We start from the raw sequence: 16,465 nt of genomic DNA on the forward strand, positions 1-16,465 counted from the left end.
ATATTTGTAAAATAAAACAATGTAAACCACATTGGACATTGCGAGATCATGTAGATAGCAACAGTGAAAGAAATCCGGTTAAAGCTAACACGTTTTATGTGAAATCATGTCTTAATTTCAGTGATCAATAGATCGACTACGATGCCGATTGTCGAATAGCTAGAACTATCTTGGCAGGTGCTTTGTTTTGCTCGCGCGGGCTAAACCGGATGCCGCAGACCACTTGCCCATGCGCAATCGCTGTTGAAGAAACCGACGCATCTCCGATTTGTATTATGTTTTGAAAATACATTTTAAGATATTTTAAATTGTGTATTCATAAAACTGGATGGTATGCTTACGTTTGGATTATTCAAGATTCGAAATATCACAACTTGTATAAATATATAGGTAAGAATATGTGGGGGTAATCAAAACATATCTTCGGAGTGAAGCTGCGGCTTTGTTTGTGAGGAATGATTTGAAATAACCGTTCAAAACAACAACCCATTTGACGTTAATGTAAGCTACACTAGCACAGAACCTACACCGATAGCCAAATAATATTGTTTTCTATCGTTTCTTTGGACATCAGTGGATGTGCCTGTTTCAGAGGTTTTGTAAAATTTCTGGAAAGAGGAAATTAACTCAATCCCGCTCCGCCATCTTGCATTTTTCATCACCCGAAATCGACTTCCTGTTCATCATAGCGGTATTTTTGTTGATTATTTCTGAAATTTTCAATTTGTATCTTAGCACAACGACACCCCCCATTGTACCAACCTTTTAAATTGTATTTAAATTATGAGGTGCTTTTATTTTTTACTGAACAATTCGGTTTATTGACTGCAAAAACGACATGTAGTCACATGTATTAATATTATTGCCATTGGACCATTGGTGTGTTGTAGTCATGCCTGGCTTGACCTTTGACCTATTTATAAATAAGCCTGTGTTTTTGCTTTTTTCTGTGAGTGATATCACACGGATGGAAGCGGATGTTAAATTCACACAAACACGCCTATTTAGGCCTATAATTAGGCTCTATTTTATAGCTAGAATTTTTTTTTTACTAAACTCATAATGTTCATTTAATACCATAATATGTTAATACCACTAATACCAGTATTTGTTTGGGAAGCTTAATGTTTGAAGCCATTGAAGGACGTCAGTCATTATCACATCACAGAAGAACTATAGAACTGGTTAAAAAACAGGCTCCAAATATAGTTTTAACACAGAAATCATTGCTACGATAGATGCGTATGACTTATGAAGTGACCAACGCAAAAGAAAAACACAAATTATCCTTCTATATAACTGACAGAAGTGACGAGTGATAAGAGATACACAGGCAAATTTCTGCTCACTAATAATTCCTTTGAACTTTGAAGACCAAAAATTGTTATTTATATCGTATGTGAGACTGTGAGATAATAGATAATTCAAAAAAGTAAAATATTGAATGTCACTAGATAAGGCAGTTTCCCTTGTGACAGAACCACACATGCAAGGTTTCTGCTGCATGTATGAGTGGCCCGGGTACGGTAATTTAAATTAGGCCTACCTAGTACCTGGCCTACATGTAACTTACTTACCAGGTATTGAAATTTTAAAGTTTGCAATTCTTGCTCTAATTCTAATTAAGTGTGAACTGTAAATTTTATTTTGTTAGACTATCGTAAGAAAAGATGAAACATGTCAAATACATACAGCACCTAGGCTAGTGGACTGTTCCATCTTGATTCTATAGCAATGTAGTCCTAGCCCCTAGGATTCATAGATGGTAAATATTTAGAATGGGCATTGTTTTTTCCCATACCAGTAGCAAGAAAACAGGGGGTGACAGTCAATCATTCTCCTGGACTTATAGATTTCATCTTGGTTTTTTGTTTGGTATGAGAGGGCTAATTATATTTAGGATACTGTGGGCTCATCCTCACATGTAGCCTATTTTCTACAAGTATTGCATGTGCCAACAAAGTATATTTATGGTAAATATTTAAAATGGGTGTTGTTTTTTCCCATACACCTGTAGCAAGAAAACAGGGGGTGACAGTCAATCATTCTCCTGGCCTTATAGATCTCATCTTGGTTTTTTGTTTGGTATGAGAGGGCTAATTATATTTAGGATACTCTGGGCTCATCCTCATGTAGCCTATTTTCTACAAGTAATATTGGATGTGCCAACAAAGTAAATGCCTTAGACAATTAGACAGTAGGAGGGGTGATGATTTTCACTTTCAAAAGATGGCAAATTCCGTTTTAAGTATTTTGAATTCCATTATTTTCCGTTTCAATTATCACAATATTAAATTCAACTATAAGCTTACAGAGTAATTGTAGGGATAAATGGAAGACAGGTTTTCGTTTCGAAAGTAGCTGTAATGTAAAACGATGCGATATCGTTCAATATTTTCGATTTTTATACGTCCACATTCATAATGTGAACGTATTATGCCGTCGCCCCTGTCTGTGTGTGTGTGTGTGTGTGTGTATGTATGTATGTGTGTGTGTGTGTCTGTGGTTCGCCTACAGGGCGCAATTCTTCATGGATTTTCTTCAAACTTGGTATACTTATTCCTTATACCCCAAGGAAGATCCCTATTGTTTTTGGTGCATGCCCGACCCCCCGGGGCAGAGCCACGCCCATTTCTAGTATTTGTTTGTTTGTCGTCTACAGGCCACATTTCTTAACTAATAATCTTGAAACTTTGCATACACATTCTTTGTACCCTAAGGAACATCCCTATCGTTTGGGGTGCATGCCCAACCCCCAGGGGCAGAGCCACGCCCATTTTCTTTTCGTGTGTCTTTGTGTCGCCTACAGGGCGCAATTCTTACTGGATTTTCTTCAAACTTGGTATACTTATTCCTTATACCCCAAGGAAGATCCCTATTGTTTTTGGTGCATGCCCGACCCCCAGGGGCAGAGCCACGCCCATTTCTAGTATTTGTTTGTTTGTCGTCTACAGGCCACATTTCTTAACTTATAATCTTGCATACACATTCTTTGTACCCTAAGGAACATCCCTATCGTTTGGGGTACATGCCCAACCCCCAGGGGCAGAGCCACGCCCATTTCCCATTTTCTTTTCGTGTGTCTTTGTGTCGCCTACAGGGCGCAATTCTTACTGGATTTTCTTCAAACTTGGTATACTTATTCCTTATACCCCAAGGAAGATCCCTATTGTTTTTGGTGCATGCCCGACCCCCAGGGGCAGAGCCACGCCCATTCCTTATATTTATTTATTTGTTTGTCATCTACAGACCGCATTTCTTAACGTATCAACTTTACATATTTATTCCTTATACCCTAAGGATGATCCCTATTGTTTTTAGTGCATGCTCGCCTCCCCGGGGCAGAGCCACGCCCATTTTTGTATTTGTTTGTTTGTCGTCTACAGGCCGCATTTCTTAACGTATCATCTTGAAACTTTGCATACTTATTCTTTGTACCCTCAGGAACATCCCTATCGTTTTGGGTGCATGCCCACCCCCCAGGGGCAAAGCCACGCCCATTTTCTTTTTCTATGTGTGTGTGTCGCCTACAGACCACAATTCTTAATCAATTGTCTTGAAATTTTTTCATATGAATTGCTTATACCCTAACGATGACCCCTATTGTTTTTTTACCCCCAGGGGCAGAGCCACGCCCATTTTCTTTTCTTTTTATGTCTGTGTGTCACCTACAGGCCACAATTCTTAATCAATCGTCTTGAAAATTTTTCATATGAATTGCTTATACCCTAAGTATGATCCCTATTGTTTTTGGTGCATGCCCGACCACCAGGGGTAGAGCCACGCCCATCCCTTATATTTATTTATTTGTTTGTCATCTACAGATCGCATTTCTTATCGTATCACCTTGAAACTTAGCATACATATTCCTTCTATCCTAAGGAACATCCCTATTAGTTGTGGTGAATACCCAACCCCCAGGGGCAGAGCTACGCCCATTTTCTTTTTTTATGTCTGTGTGTCACTTGCAGACCGCATTTCTTAATCGATCATCTTGAAATTTTTTTTAGACTTATTCCTTATAGCCTAAGGCTACGTTTTTACACTTATTCCTTAATCCTAAGGCTGGCCTCTATTATTATTTTTGGTGCATGCTCAACCCCTTGGGACAGAGTCACGCCTAATGTTTGTGTGTCTTGTGTTTTGCCTACAGGCCGCAATTCTTAACCGATCCTTTTGAAATGGGGATACCTATTCTAAACGTCATGCTTTTAGAATAAAGACATCGATTGTTTTAAAATAAAAATTGTGTTCTGTTAATGTGAACGAAACGTTAAACTGATAGCAGTCCTACAACCCAGTTTTATTTCACAGACCCTCAATGCAAACTGGACCATATCAAACAAAACAGGAATGTGGACGTATATTGCTGCGTTAGCGATGCTCTTGTTTATGAATAAAAGGATGAAATACTTGGATAAATGCAAAATTGTTTTGAATTTTTGTTAACAGCTTTTCCGTATTTTTCCCTGAAACAGGCCTGGAAATAACAGTTTTAGATGTACCTGACAAATTGTCAGGCACTAATGAAATACAATGTAGTTCCTGACACCCCTGCTGACATTTTCAATTTAGTGCTGGACGTATTAAATTTATCAATAAAAAAGACAAATCAGTGCCGGACAAAATGACAGTCACCAGAGGTTTTGTACCTGACAAAGCCTGAATCTGTGCCGGACATTGTCTGTGACAAGTGCCCTATTTCCAGGCTTCCTGTGAAAGATTTCATATTCTGTTTTGAGTGCCGAATTCCGCGATTTAGCAGAAAATCATCACCCGTATTAGAGGTGTCACATGATGAAACATGTGACAGCTTGTATTTTGTGTGATCGCTAAAATTGTCATGTCACTTAAATTGTGGCAATATTTGTCGCTAAACTCGTCACTTAAGTTGTCAGGTAGTGTGCACCAGGCTTAACTATTGTGCCATGCAAAGGGGTCATGAGATGACTGTATCTTTTACATTTTTTTGGAACTATTTCATAATTATCTGGCAAGAATTTAGGAACCCTCTTCAAACACTTATGCATTTCACTGGTTAAAAAAGTGCCCAGCCTGTTCTGTTTCAATCCCACAAGTATACGTGACAAGGGAATAGGGTCAGTTGTCTAAAAAAAAAAAGTGGGTATCAATTATCTGGAATGTCAGCTTTTCTTCCACCATAAAGACCTACTATATGCATGATGAAATTATGTAAGTCCCAGAATAACCTATTTTGTGTTGAGTGGATGTAAAACCCGATTTGTCTATCTATATGTGTCATTCATAGACTTGAAGTTGAAGCTCAACCAAGCTGACAACAGTTTTAATAATTTGATAGGCAGTACAACTGTGTGAAATGTCAAGTCAGGTCAAGTTCTTTACTGGTCAGTGAAGATTGTTCAAGAGATTTGCTTTTCATCTTTATACACACAGTCTTCTATTTCATGTTTAAATGTGAGCTTCCTTAAACAAAATCTACCTATATATTTCAGAAATCTCAATGCCGAAAAGAGCAGAAATACCTGATGATGAAGAGCCCAGGCCCAAAATTGTTTTGGACTTTGATGTTCGATTATTTTGCCAAAACCTGAAGGCTACCAAACCTCCTTATAAATGTCCAGTGGATGGATGTGGCAAATTATATAAAAGTTACAGTGGAATACAATTTCATCTATATAATTTTGATCATGACAACCCAGAAAATTCTGCTCCTTCCCCTGCACGTAAAAACAACAAGAAAAAGGCTAAGTGGCATCATAGACAAGAACGTCGTTCTCCCACTCCACCTGTATTTCTTAGATCTCCCCAAAGAGATTCGTTAACTTATGCTGAAGCTCAACGATTGGTTGAAATAGAGCTTGATGGTCGTATTCAGAGATTAGATATTTATGAACCAATTGAAGTGATATCACAAGATGAAATTGACAACCATCACAACACCGAGAAAGAAGAAAAAACTGAAACTAAAACCCCCCTCAAATCGGGTAAAAGTGTCGATAATAATAACAAAACACGTAAAGAAAATAGTGCTGCACCGATCAAATTACCTGAAGCTCAGTTTAAAGTATTAGAGGGCTACATCAAGCCAAATCACTTTAAACCACGGCCATCATCCTACTACAGATATATAGAAAAAACTGTCGAAGAATTAGATGAGGAAATTGAATATGACATGGATGAGGAGGTAAACATAGCTTTTAGATTCTTTAATATTATTAGCTGACATTGTCAATAAGCTTATCTATAATGATTCTGTCTTCTTGTATCATTTGTTTATTTAAGTGCACTGTCTATAAATTATTTAAAACATATTTCCATGGTTTATGAGTTTATTGCAAAAAACAAATATATCCTTTGTCTATTTTCAGGACCATTCATGGCTAGAATTAATAAATGAAAAACGGGTTAAAGAGGGTACAAACGGTGCAATTACACAAGAAGTTTTTGAAACGCTTATGGACAGGTTTGAAAAAGAAGCGTTTTTTCAAAGTCAAAGTGCGGGTAAAGATCAAAATCCTTCAATTGATGAGGATGCTGTATGTTGTATTTGTATGGACGGAGAGTGCCAGAACAGTAATGTGATTTTATTTTGTGACATGTGTAATTTAGCTGTGCATCAGGAGTGCTATGGTGTACCTTACATTCCCGAAGGACAGTGGTTATGTAGACGCTGTCTTCAATCGCCCTCACGTGCGGTCGATTGCTGTCTCTGTCCGAATAAAGGTGGTGCATTTAAACAGACTGATGATGGGCGGTGGGCGCATGTGGTTTGTGCCATGTGGATACCGGAGGTGGGCTTTGCCAATACAGTATTTTTAGAACCTATAGATAGCATCGAACGAATTCCTCCAGCCCGTAAAAAATTAACTTGTTATATTTGCAAACAGCGAGGTGTTGGAGCATGTATTCAGTGTCATAAGACGAACTGTTACACAGCATTTCATGTTACATGTGCTCAACAGGCTGGTTTATATATGAAAATAGAACCTACTCGAGAACCGGGACCTAACGGTACAGTTCCAGGTGTTAGAAAAACTGCGTACTGTGATGTACATACACCTGCTAATTCTGACTGTACCTCAATGTTCGATGATGACGATGATAAATCTATGTCGGCAAAGAAAGCGAAGGAGAAATCTCGTATTAAAATGAGGAAAGCGAGGAAAATACTAGCAGAAAAAAGAAATGCCATGCCAGTTGTATCAATCCCTACTATTCCTCATTCCAGGTATGATATTATGGTATTGATATTGTCATTTATCCCACAGAGTTCTATATCTCAAGAGACAGCCCCCTCCCCCTCCCTCCTCATTGTCTCAACAAATAGCATGAAATTGAAATGGGCAGAAATAGTGTCATTGAATTGATGTACATGTATCACGATTCACGTAAGCTTATTGAATCATGAGACACTAAATTGTTATTTTTTGTCGCTTCAGTAAGTTACCTACAGGTCACTCTTAATTATCCATGTGACACATTATCCATATCATATAGGTACACAAACACTCTTAAATTGATCCACATCAATATTGTGATATAAAAGTTTTATTTCTATGACATCGGAAGAACTAAAAATATCAATTATTTATTTAGTTACCTGTAGTGTCTCTGATTCAGTGCTGATGTGGTTACATGTAATCAAGGCTTCATAATATTATTTTAGATTTTTTTTAAGTACATGTTACCACTTTTTAATGAGACTGTCTTTCTGAAATTAAACTTGTTTTTTTTTTTAAAACAGAATATCTCGAATAGCATCAATAGTTACTATATCAAAGAAAGAACAGTTTTTAAAACGTTTATTAAGTTATTGGACGTTAAAAAGACAGTCTAGAAATGGTGTACCATTACTTAGACGACTTCAGTCAAATCACATGGCTCGAAGCAGAGATCAAGTAAGTATTATTATATTCTTCTGCATGCTACATGTATACATATGAAAGGTGGGTTTATGTGTTAACTATGCACTCAGGGATTCCATCATTGAATGTGACAAGGAACTAGAATAACCTAACTTTGTCCTGTTTTCCAGTAAATGAGTATAAAAATAAAGAAATAGGACCATATTTGACAAAGTTGTAGTTGAACTTTGTAGTTATGGATAGCCAACAAGTAATGTTGTAATTGGATTCAGTCGTACATAATGATAAAAATGCAACAATAATAATTAATGTTTTTATTTCTAATAATTCTAATAATTTGATTTAATAAAGCTTGATAAAAATTTGATTTAATAAAGCTTGATAAAAATTTGATTTTTTAGACCAAGAATGATCAACAAAGTAGTGAACTACGGGACAAATTGAAGTATTGGCAGAGATTACGACAAGATTTAGAAAAGGCCAGATTATTGGTTGAATTAATCAGAAAGAGAGAAAAGTTAAAACGAGAGCAGGTAAAGTTTAAGTTTACATACTGTTGATGTGCTGTACATATACATGTATAAATGCCTCATTTTAAGTGTTTGTTTCAGTTACTGTTGCTTGCTGAGTGTTACTCTGGTCTTCCTAATACACTAATTCAACTGCAAGACAACGCATTTTAAAAATCTAAATATTGTACATAGTAAGTTTGGACTGGAGATTTTGAATGAGTTCACAAATCCATCCCTGTTTTACTGTGAGAACTTGACATTCTTCTTTTTAAAAATTAAAAGATAACAGAGCCACTTAAATAAAACGAATAATTCCATTATAATAAATCCATTCTGTTAATACATTTGTAGTTTGTACCATTGTGAAAGTAGATTGTAATAGTATAATGATTTTTATTCGCAAAAAGAAATCAATGAATAAGAAAACTACACCAACGTTAATACTAGGGTTTGTGTTTATTTCCATATTTTCATTTCAAGTTTCTTGAGTTGAGTTGTGTTGAGAAGTGTATTTTCTCAAACAGATCTACATGTATATCTTGGTGACTTAGATTACCAAAGTCTTTTCTATGTTTAGTTCTTTGTACAAGTGCAGACCTAGTATAAAATTCTGACAACTCTCTATAAAGCCCTGTTTCCTTACACTACACCACAGTATGCATGAACCTTTTTCATTTACTACTCCTTAGAGACAAAACTTGCAATCTTCAGCAGATACATGTAAGACACTGCTTTCAGTTTTCAAATATAATAAATTGTATGGAAAATACTCTTTACCAGTCAATGGTGCATATTTATGGAATGGGCTTCCTCAACAGATCAGTATGACACCTCTGTTTACCAAATATTTTGCTAGAACATAGCTAAAACTTAAACACATTGTGAAGCTCTTAGAAATGACCAGCAGACATAATTTAGCACTGTATAAGACAATTTATTATTATTATTTATATAATTAATTGAATTGAAGCAAAATGTGAACACCAGAGTACCCCCATGTGGAATTCAAGTGTTAAAGATCAGTATACATGTGTATGTAACAGACTACATGTATAGCAGTGATGGGATTTCAAAATTTTTCATGTCGGACATTTTACCGAAAATAAAGGGGCATAACTCTTATCGTTATTTAGGCAGACAAATTCGTACCACAATTAAAAGTTACATGTCAAAATATTCAAATCCCGTACATAATAAAAATATGTGAAACTCGCTATTTTTCATATTTAATTCCCGTACAGTATTAAATTCATACCACAATTAAAAATTCAAATCCTGTACGTAATAAAAATAGGTGAAACTCGCTATTTTTCATATTTAATTCTCGTACAGTATTCAATTTATACCACAATCAAAAATCACATGTCAACAAAATATTCAAATCCTGTACGTAATAAAAATTGGTGACCTCGCTATTTTTCACACTTAATTCCCGTACGGCATTCAAATTTATGTCAGTAAATGTCCTACAAAATTAAGCATTTTCGTAATATGTTGAATGAAAGCTTGCCGATCCTGCTTCGGCATCAAATTCACAACCATAATATTCCTTTAGAATTACGTGTCTTCGTTTATATGGCAGCAAATGAATGCAGAACTTCCGAAATAGTTAAATACGTTAGAATTTCTGCTCATATAGCTATTGGTAGCTCCTCCCCTTTTTGTTATTTTGCTGGGTGCGGTATAGCATCAACCAACTTCGGCGTAAGGCGTACTAGTCTCGGTCACCCAGAAACTCCTAGTCTTCAACATATTCGTAGAATATTTTTCTGGATAATAGAGACTAATAGCCTACGTGACTCAAATCACACAGCTTCATAGTAAGCACTGCCTAATACTATTATGTTGAAGCAATATTCGTGCCGCGCTCGAGATCAAGGGAAAGTGCCACTGTGGATGAGAATTTCTATATGGATTCTTAAAAGACGTAAAAGATATCATAGACGAAATGACTCTTACGATATGTGACATCTATGATTAGTTTATTATAGATGCTGTCGGCTCACATCAATGCGATTAAGATGCCCGACAATTGAGAAACCACACGGTAAACAGGTGGATTAAAATTATAATCATTCTTATTGAATTGATGAATAGTCCGAGAAAAGGAAAGCAATGACTTCTGTTTAAGATTAGATTGATGAATTGTCCGACAAAAGATTAAGTCAGTCAATCAAGGCAGATTAAGTAGTTAATCAAGGTAGGTTTAGACGGTATAACACGATAAATACGTTGATCACTTAATTACCTAATAAACCCAGCGTATTATCGACGATAAACGGGTTGAGTGGTAGTTATACACTCAGTAAACTATATTAATTTCGGAATTTTTAATATTATTCACCATGTCTTGATGTCAGATTGGGCATATTCCCGGTCGGACAATTTTGGGCGTTTGGAAAAAAGATCCGGACAAGTCCGGAATATACGGGCAAAATCCCATCACTGATGTATAGTAAGCTTAAAGGTCAAATTCAGGATCGTAAATAATGATTTTAGATGTTCATTTTACATGTACCTGACAAAATGTCAGACACTAATGAACTAGTACCTGGTATTTTGAACCTGATATTAATACATTGAATAAGATAAATTTGTGCCGGACACAATGGCAGGCACCAGAGGGATTGTGCCTGACAAAGCCTGAATTTGTGCTGGACATTGGTTAAATAACTCAACACTGCCACTGCACTACACTGTGGCTCTACTCAAAACATATGTAAAGTATTGTCATTTTTCCCCAATAACTACTGGTGTGTGTCATTGTACAAGGAAAATACTAAATGTATCTTGGCATACACATTGAATTTTTATAGAAGATGATTAGAATTGTCAGGGTTTGTATTCAAATTTTTAGCCTGTAATCATTCCTATTCTAATTGAGTGTTTAAAGGCATCATATTCATGAATTTTAATTTGGCTAAATGTTATTATCACACCATTAAAACATGTATCTTATTCCAACTCTTAGAACTCGAGGGAGAAAGACTTAATTAGAATCTCATTAATTTATCAGAGAAAACAAATATTAGTCTCTAGATTATATTCTCAAGAGATTTAATTAAAACCGTTGTCATTTGCCTTATTAATGAGTTTAATTATTTGGCTTGTTTGAATGTCAAGTCATATTTTAATAAATTCATTTTACATTATTTAAATTATTACTATAATTAGCTATCTTTTCTTTGATGCTTTGCCTGGGGTTGGAATTAATTACACGATATCTAATCCATGCTGCTCTATATAAATCCATTTGATAATAATGCCACATAAAAAGTTTCATTTTCAACTTAGATTAAAATGTAAGCTTACTCATCATTTCTATAAATGTTCAAGAAAACAGAAATGTGTTAGTTAGATGTAGTTATTTAATATCCAAATCAAAATTTCAAATCAAAGTGATTATGTCCAAGATTTCATGCCTTGATAAAAGTTTGTGTCAATCACAGATAACTATAGTTTAGTGTTTGAGATTTCCATTTTAAACAGCTGATTAAACTGTGACTGTTATTTGTCAAAAATATTGTGTTCTCTCCAATTGCCATCTGGCTTGGTGGTATTACATGTGCATATCTGAATGTAGCGAAATATAGTACTGTAACTTGTCATGAGACGATGCTTAATGACTACATGTACATTATAGTACATGTATATGTATGAATGTGTAGCCAGTACTGTAGTCTATAACACATGTATACACAACACGATGTAGATGACAGCTTGATATTTGTGTCACAAATTATTGACATTGTTAGAACTGTTGTTTGTATTATCAGTGCAATTTGTTAGTACACTACTGGCTGTGTTGTGTTTCGAAAAGATGGAACACAAAATTAACATTCAGTTAATTGGACTAATACTTATCCATAATTAATTTAGATTTTTATTATGGTGAGCTCCATAGTTACATATGTACTTCAATCTAGCCAAGCGATACATGTATACATTTGTCGGTGCCTGTCCATTAATAAATGTTGATGGTTATTCATGTATGGCTATGATTAGTAGATTTAGTTTAAGTTATTCATCAGGTTGAGTTTATTTTATACATGTAGGTTAGTGGCCTATATGTAGCAACCATGCCTAATAGTAGTATCAATTTGTTCTAGAATTCATTGAATAGCTAAGCTCAAAAATTATTATAATGTCTTGTCCCCATGGGTTAAACTATGAAATTTGAGAATGGCAGTTAAATATTAATTAAAAGGATGTGACTTTGGACCAATTTCGCCTCAGTCACCATACATTATAATTTATAATGGTATTATTAGAGATGATATTAACATTTACATGTAGTCCCATGTAGATAATAATAGTATATGTCCCAATATATATTACAAACTGACGTGTGGTCTAAAACTTTTTATTCAAATAAATCACTCTTTAAACATTAATAGTAATAGTGACCAAAGTTTTAACAATTGGTTTAGACCATCAAAGTAATGTGTTTTTAAAAGGTCAGTAGACAGATTGAGAGCCACTACAAAATTCTTTATTTAAAGATTATATAAAATTTTAATATATGGACTCAAAAAATATTATTGGCCAATTAAAGAAACATTATTCAAGAGCAAAATTTGCCTATTTTGCAGATTTCTTTAGGCCTTAAAATGTTATATAAATTATTAATCAGACATTTATTGACACAACAAGATCATAATCAACTCTAGATTAGAATGGTGTGACCATTTATTGATTTAATTTAAAAATTGAGAAGTGAGACTAAGACTAGTAAGACTCGGAAATACATGTACCAGTACCATGGTTACATCTAAATCTTACATAATGTATCTTTAAACAAAGTAACATGAAAAGAATAAATAATGAGAATAAATACTGAAATAATTCTAAAAGAGGCAATGGTCTTATTCAAGTTGGATCATAATTTTATAAAAAATTTCCTGGCTTTTCCACTACACTGTAAACTTTCTATCACCTCAATGTTGCCAGGAAGGATAACATTTACATTAAACAAGTGTATTATTTTCAGTCTAATAAATATTCTGTCCAATAATTCACCATGTGACAATATGTAGCCCTGTAAATATACTTACAGACCATTTGATTAATCAATAAGATCATGTGATCAAAACACCGGCACCCAAGAAAATATATCAGATGTTGATGGAGATGGATTAAATGATAAAAAAAAACATAATTGGAAATCTGAATTTTATTCAGATCGAATGATGATGTGAAGCAGATATTAATTGAAATTGAGTAGGGAATCAAGACCAAGTAATTTGGATTTAAAAATTGTCTAAATAGTATGAGTATGATGATCAAGGATGAATAACTTTTTTTATCCATTTAAATGTACATGTAGCTCTGCGTTTGTGTGTGACTTCTTTAGATTTGAACCATGGCCATTTTACAGCTGCACATGTATTATATAATATTTATATTTATTCAATTGTATGCTGTACTGTAATGTCCATGTCTATCTTGCAGGTCCGAATACATCAGTTGGCAACAGAATTAAAACTGCAGCCATTTGTATATTTATTACGTCAGTCTATAGAACAGTTAATAGAATGTGATACTGGTAATATCTTCACCGAACCTGTTTCTTTAGAAGAGGTAATGTTAATAATACATCAGTTTATAATATATATTTATCTATAAATGATAATTCTCATGGTACATGTGCCTCTTCGCCCCAAATTAATACATGTATTACTATGGGAGAACAAAAATAACTTTATTGTTTTATAAGAGTTTGGATGATAAGTTTTTAATTCTCCATTTAATACTTTGGTTGGGACCATCTAGGCCTAAGGTACCATTTTTCATGATCTCCATGCCCTTACCAATCCTTTTGCCAATAGAATATTTCCAACATTGCATTTGGAACAAAAACAGAAGAATTCAAGTTTTAAACATACATATACATCACTAACAGAAAAATTAAGTCAGATTTTCATTTCCTCTTTATGTAACTATGTAACCTAAACTGGAATACCTTAGTTTTGTCTTAACAATTCTTTTGTGACCTTTTTTGATATTTAAATTTTTTTTGTTGAACAGGTACCTGATTATCTCAGTTATATCGATACACCTATGGATTTTGAGACGATGTCAAATAAGGTAAACAGTCACGAGTATAAGAATATTGATGAGTTCGAGATAGATTTTAATCTTATTTTGGCCAACTGTATGAAGTATAATGCCAAAGATACCGTCTTTTACAGGGCTGCTATTAAACTTCGTGATCAGGTAAATTAACTTTAATCTGCCTTGTATGGGTAGATTTTAATTTGAATGAAATTTATATAAATTTTTGTGTAATAAGGATGGATGAGATTTCTACTGGTGTGGTGGCATTTGCCAAGTTACACATGATAACAGATATCGGTTTTTATTTCCGTGCAATAAACATTTTGAGAGTCATTATCATCATATTTAACATAGGTTATTTGTTTATATCATTTCACCATTCAACAAAAATTACTATTTACACTTGATTAATTGATTCAAAGCAAGGATAGTTTTTAATTACACTTGATTAAAGGTGATTGATCAAAACATAATAATTACTAATTACACTTGATAAAGAACATAAATGTTGCTCTCCATTGATAACTTTTTATATTAGAAACTCAAATTTCTGTACCATTTGCAAGTATTTAAACTGGTATGTGATTAAAATTAATACAATTGAAATTCAGAGAACATGAGGTACAAAATGCAGTGGTAACTCAGATTAAATTTTTGGGACATCTATTTCCAATTGTTAGAGCATTCCAACAAAATTCCTATGCATTATTTGAAGTAAATGATCTTAATGCCAGGTAAATACAGGAATTAGCCACAGGTTCATTTTGACTATATAGATGTTTACCACTTAATTTGTATTTCACACAGAATCATTGATTTCAGAAAGGGGGGTTGGATGGCCGAATGGTTAGCACGTGTGCGCTTAATCATGAGGTCTGTCATTGAGTCAACTGGCGTGAATTATTTAAATAGAATAGAATTGAATAACATGTTAGTTCCGAAATGGCATAGTTTGTGTCGAGTGGACGTTAAACCCCATTTGACTCTTGTATCACAATTAGTTAGAACCCTGGCGGCAGTATAAAAACTCGAGTGGCCACCCTGAATCATGGGAAGTTTCTAGAAACAGCAATCCTCTAAAATCAACCATTAGATGAAAAGCTTATGGTGTCATTGTGAAATCCAAAATTGCCATCGTACTCTGTAAAACTGCTATAAATTTACATATATAGGTATGCTAGATAAATTTGAATTACAGTACTCTTGATTGATCCAGGCTTAAATTTTAAAATTTTATTTCCATGTATACATTGGGCTTGATACTAACATGACACGAAATTAGTTCAGGCACCAATTAGATGTCATAGATGGTAGAATATTGAACTTAGAATCATAGACAAATTATTTATCTCACTTTACACCTTATGACAAGATATGAGTTCAACTATAACTTAACAATATTTATAACATCTTTCAAACTGTTGGTACATGTACTAATAACGGTAGGTGGTTAGAACACATAGTACAAACAGTAAACTCACTAACTATACATTAAACCATTTATTATCATTATAGTACATAGGTGTAATAAGTGTAATATTCTATGGTATGTACTAAATGACTTATTACACATGCTGTGTGGAGTACCGTGATATAAATTGATCAGTATAGAGTTCAATGATTCATGTAGTCTAAAATCTCAGTACAGGTACTCTAGTGTACATTCTGGACCTTCTGATTTCGAGGAGACTCTACAGGCCATAACACACCCCAATCTTTCTTATTTCAACTAAAGTTTGGCTTCATCTGTCTTTCTTAATTAGTTTGTGCAAAGGTTGCAAAAGTATGTTTGTCACAGTATTTGTTTTGATTTTATATTATGCATCATAGATTATGACATACATGTGCGATTTTTGTTAGAGCCAAGTTTTGCAATTCACACGATCCATTTTTGTCCTGATTTGATGAATTGTAAGCACATAAACTTTTTACCAACTAATTCAAAATATAATGTCGCATGTACTTTGTCTTGTCATCAATTGGGTACATATGTTGTAACCTAAATTATTGATGTCAATAAAAGTTAGAAACAGTAATTGGCCATGTTGT

At 34.3% G+C, this 16,465-nt stretch overlaps 1 protein-coding gene across 4 annotated transcripts in view; it reads left to right on the forward strand.

The window, feature by feature from the left end:
* The first annotated feature begins 226 nt into the window (after positions 1-226).
* The window catches only part of LOC126827476 (bromodomain-containing protein 1), a 35,982-nt gene continuing 19,743 nt past the window's right edge, over positions 227-16,465 (forward strand). For 2 of the 4 annotated variants that reach the window (XR_008788702.1, XR_008788703.1), the window contains exons 1-7: positions 227-390; positions 5,475-6,166; positions 6,351-7,210; positions 7,727-7,880; positions 8,249-8,380; positions 13,811-13,939; positions 14,387-14,575. Coding sequence is in view for 2 of the 4 variants with exons in the window: in XM_050556834.2 (XP_050412791.1) it covers positions 5,483-6,166; positions 6,351-7,210; positions 7,727-7,880; positions 8,249-8,380; positions 13,811-13,939; positions 14,387-14,575 (2,148 nt within the window). In the remaining 2 variants the exon portion in view is untranslated. The remainder of the gene's footprint in view (positions 391-5,474; positions 6,167-6,350; positions 7,211-7,726; positions 7,881-8,248; positions 8,381-13,810; positions 13,940-14,386; positions 14,576-16,465) is intronic. The other 2 variants (XM_050556834.2, XM_050556835.2) reach the window with 2 other exon arrangements.

The sequence above is a fragment of the Patella vulgata genome, chromosome 7, assembly GCF_932274485.2.
Source record: "Patella vulgata chromosome 7, xgPatVulg1.2, whole genome shotgun sequence".
Lineage (NCBI taxonomy): Eukaryota > Metazoa > Mollusca > Gastropoda > Patellidae > Patella > Patella vulgata.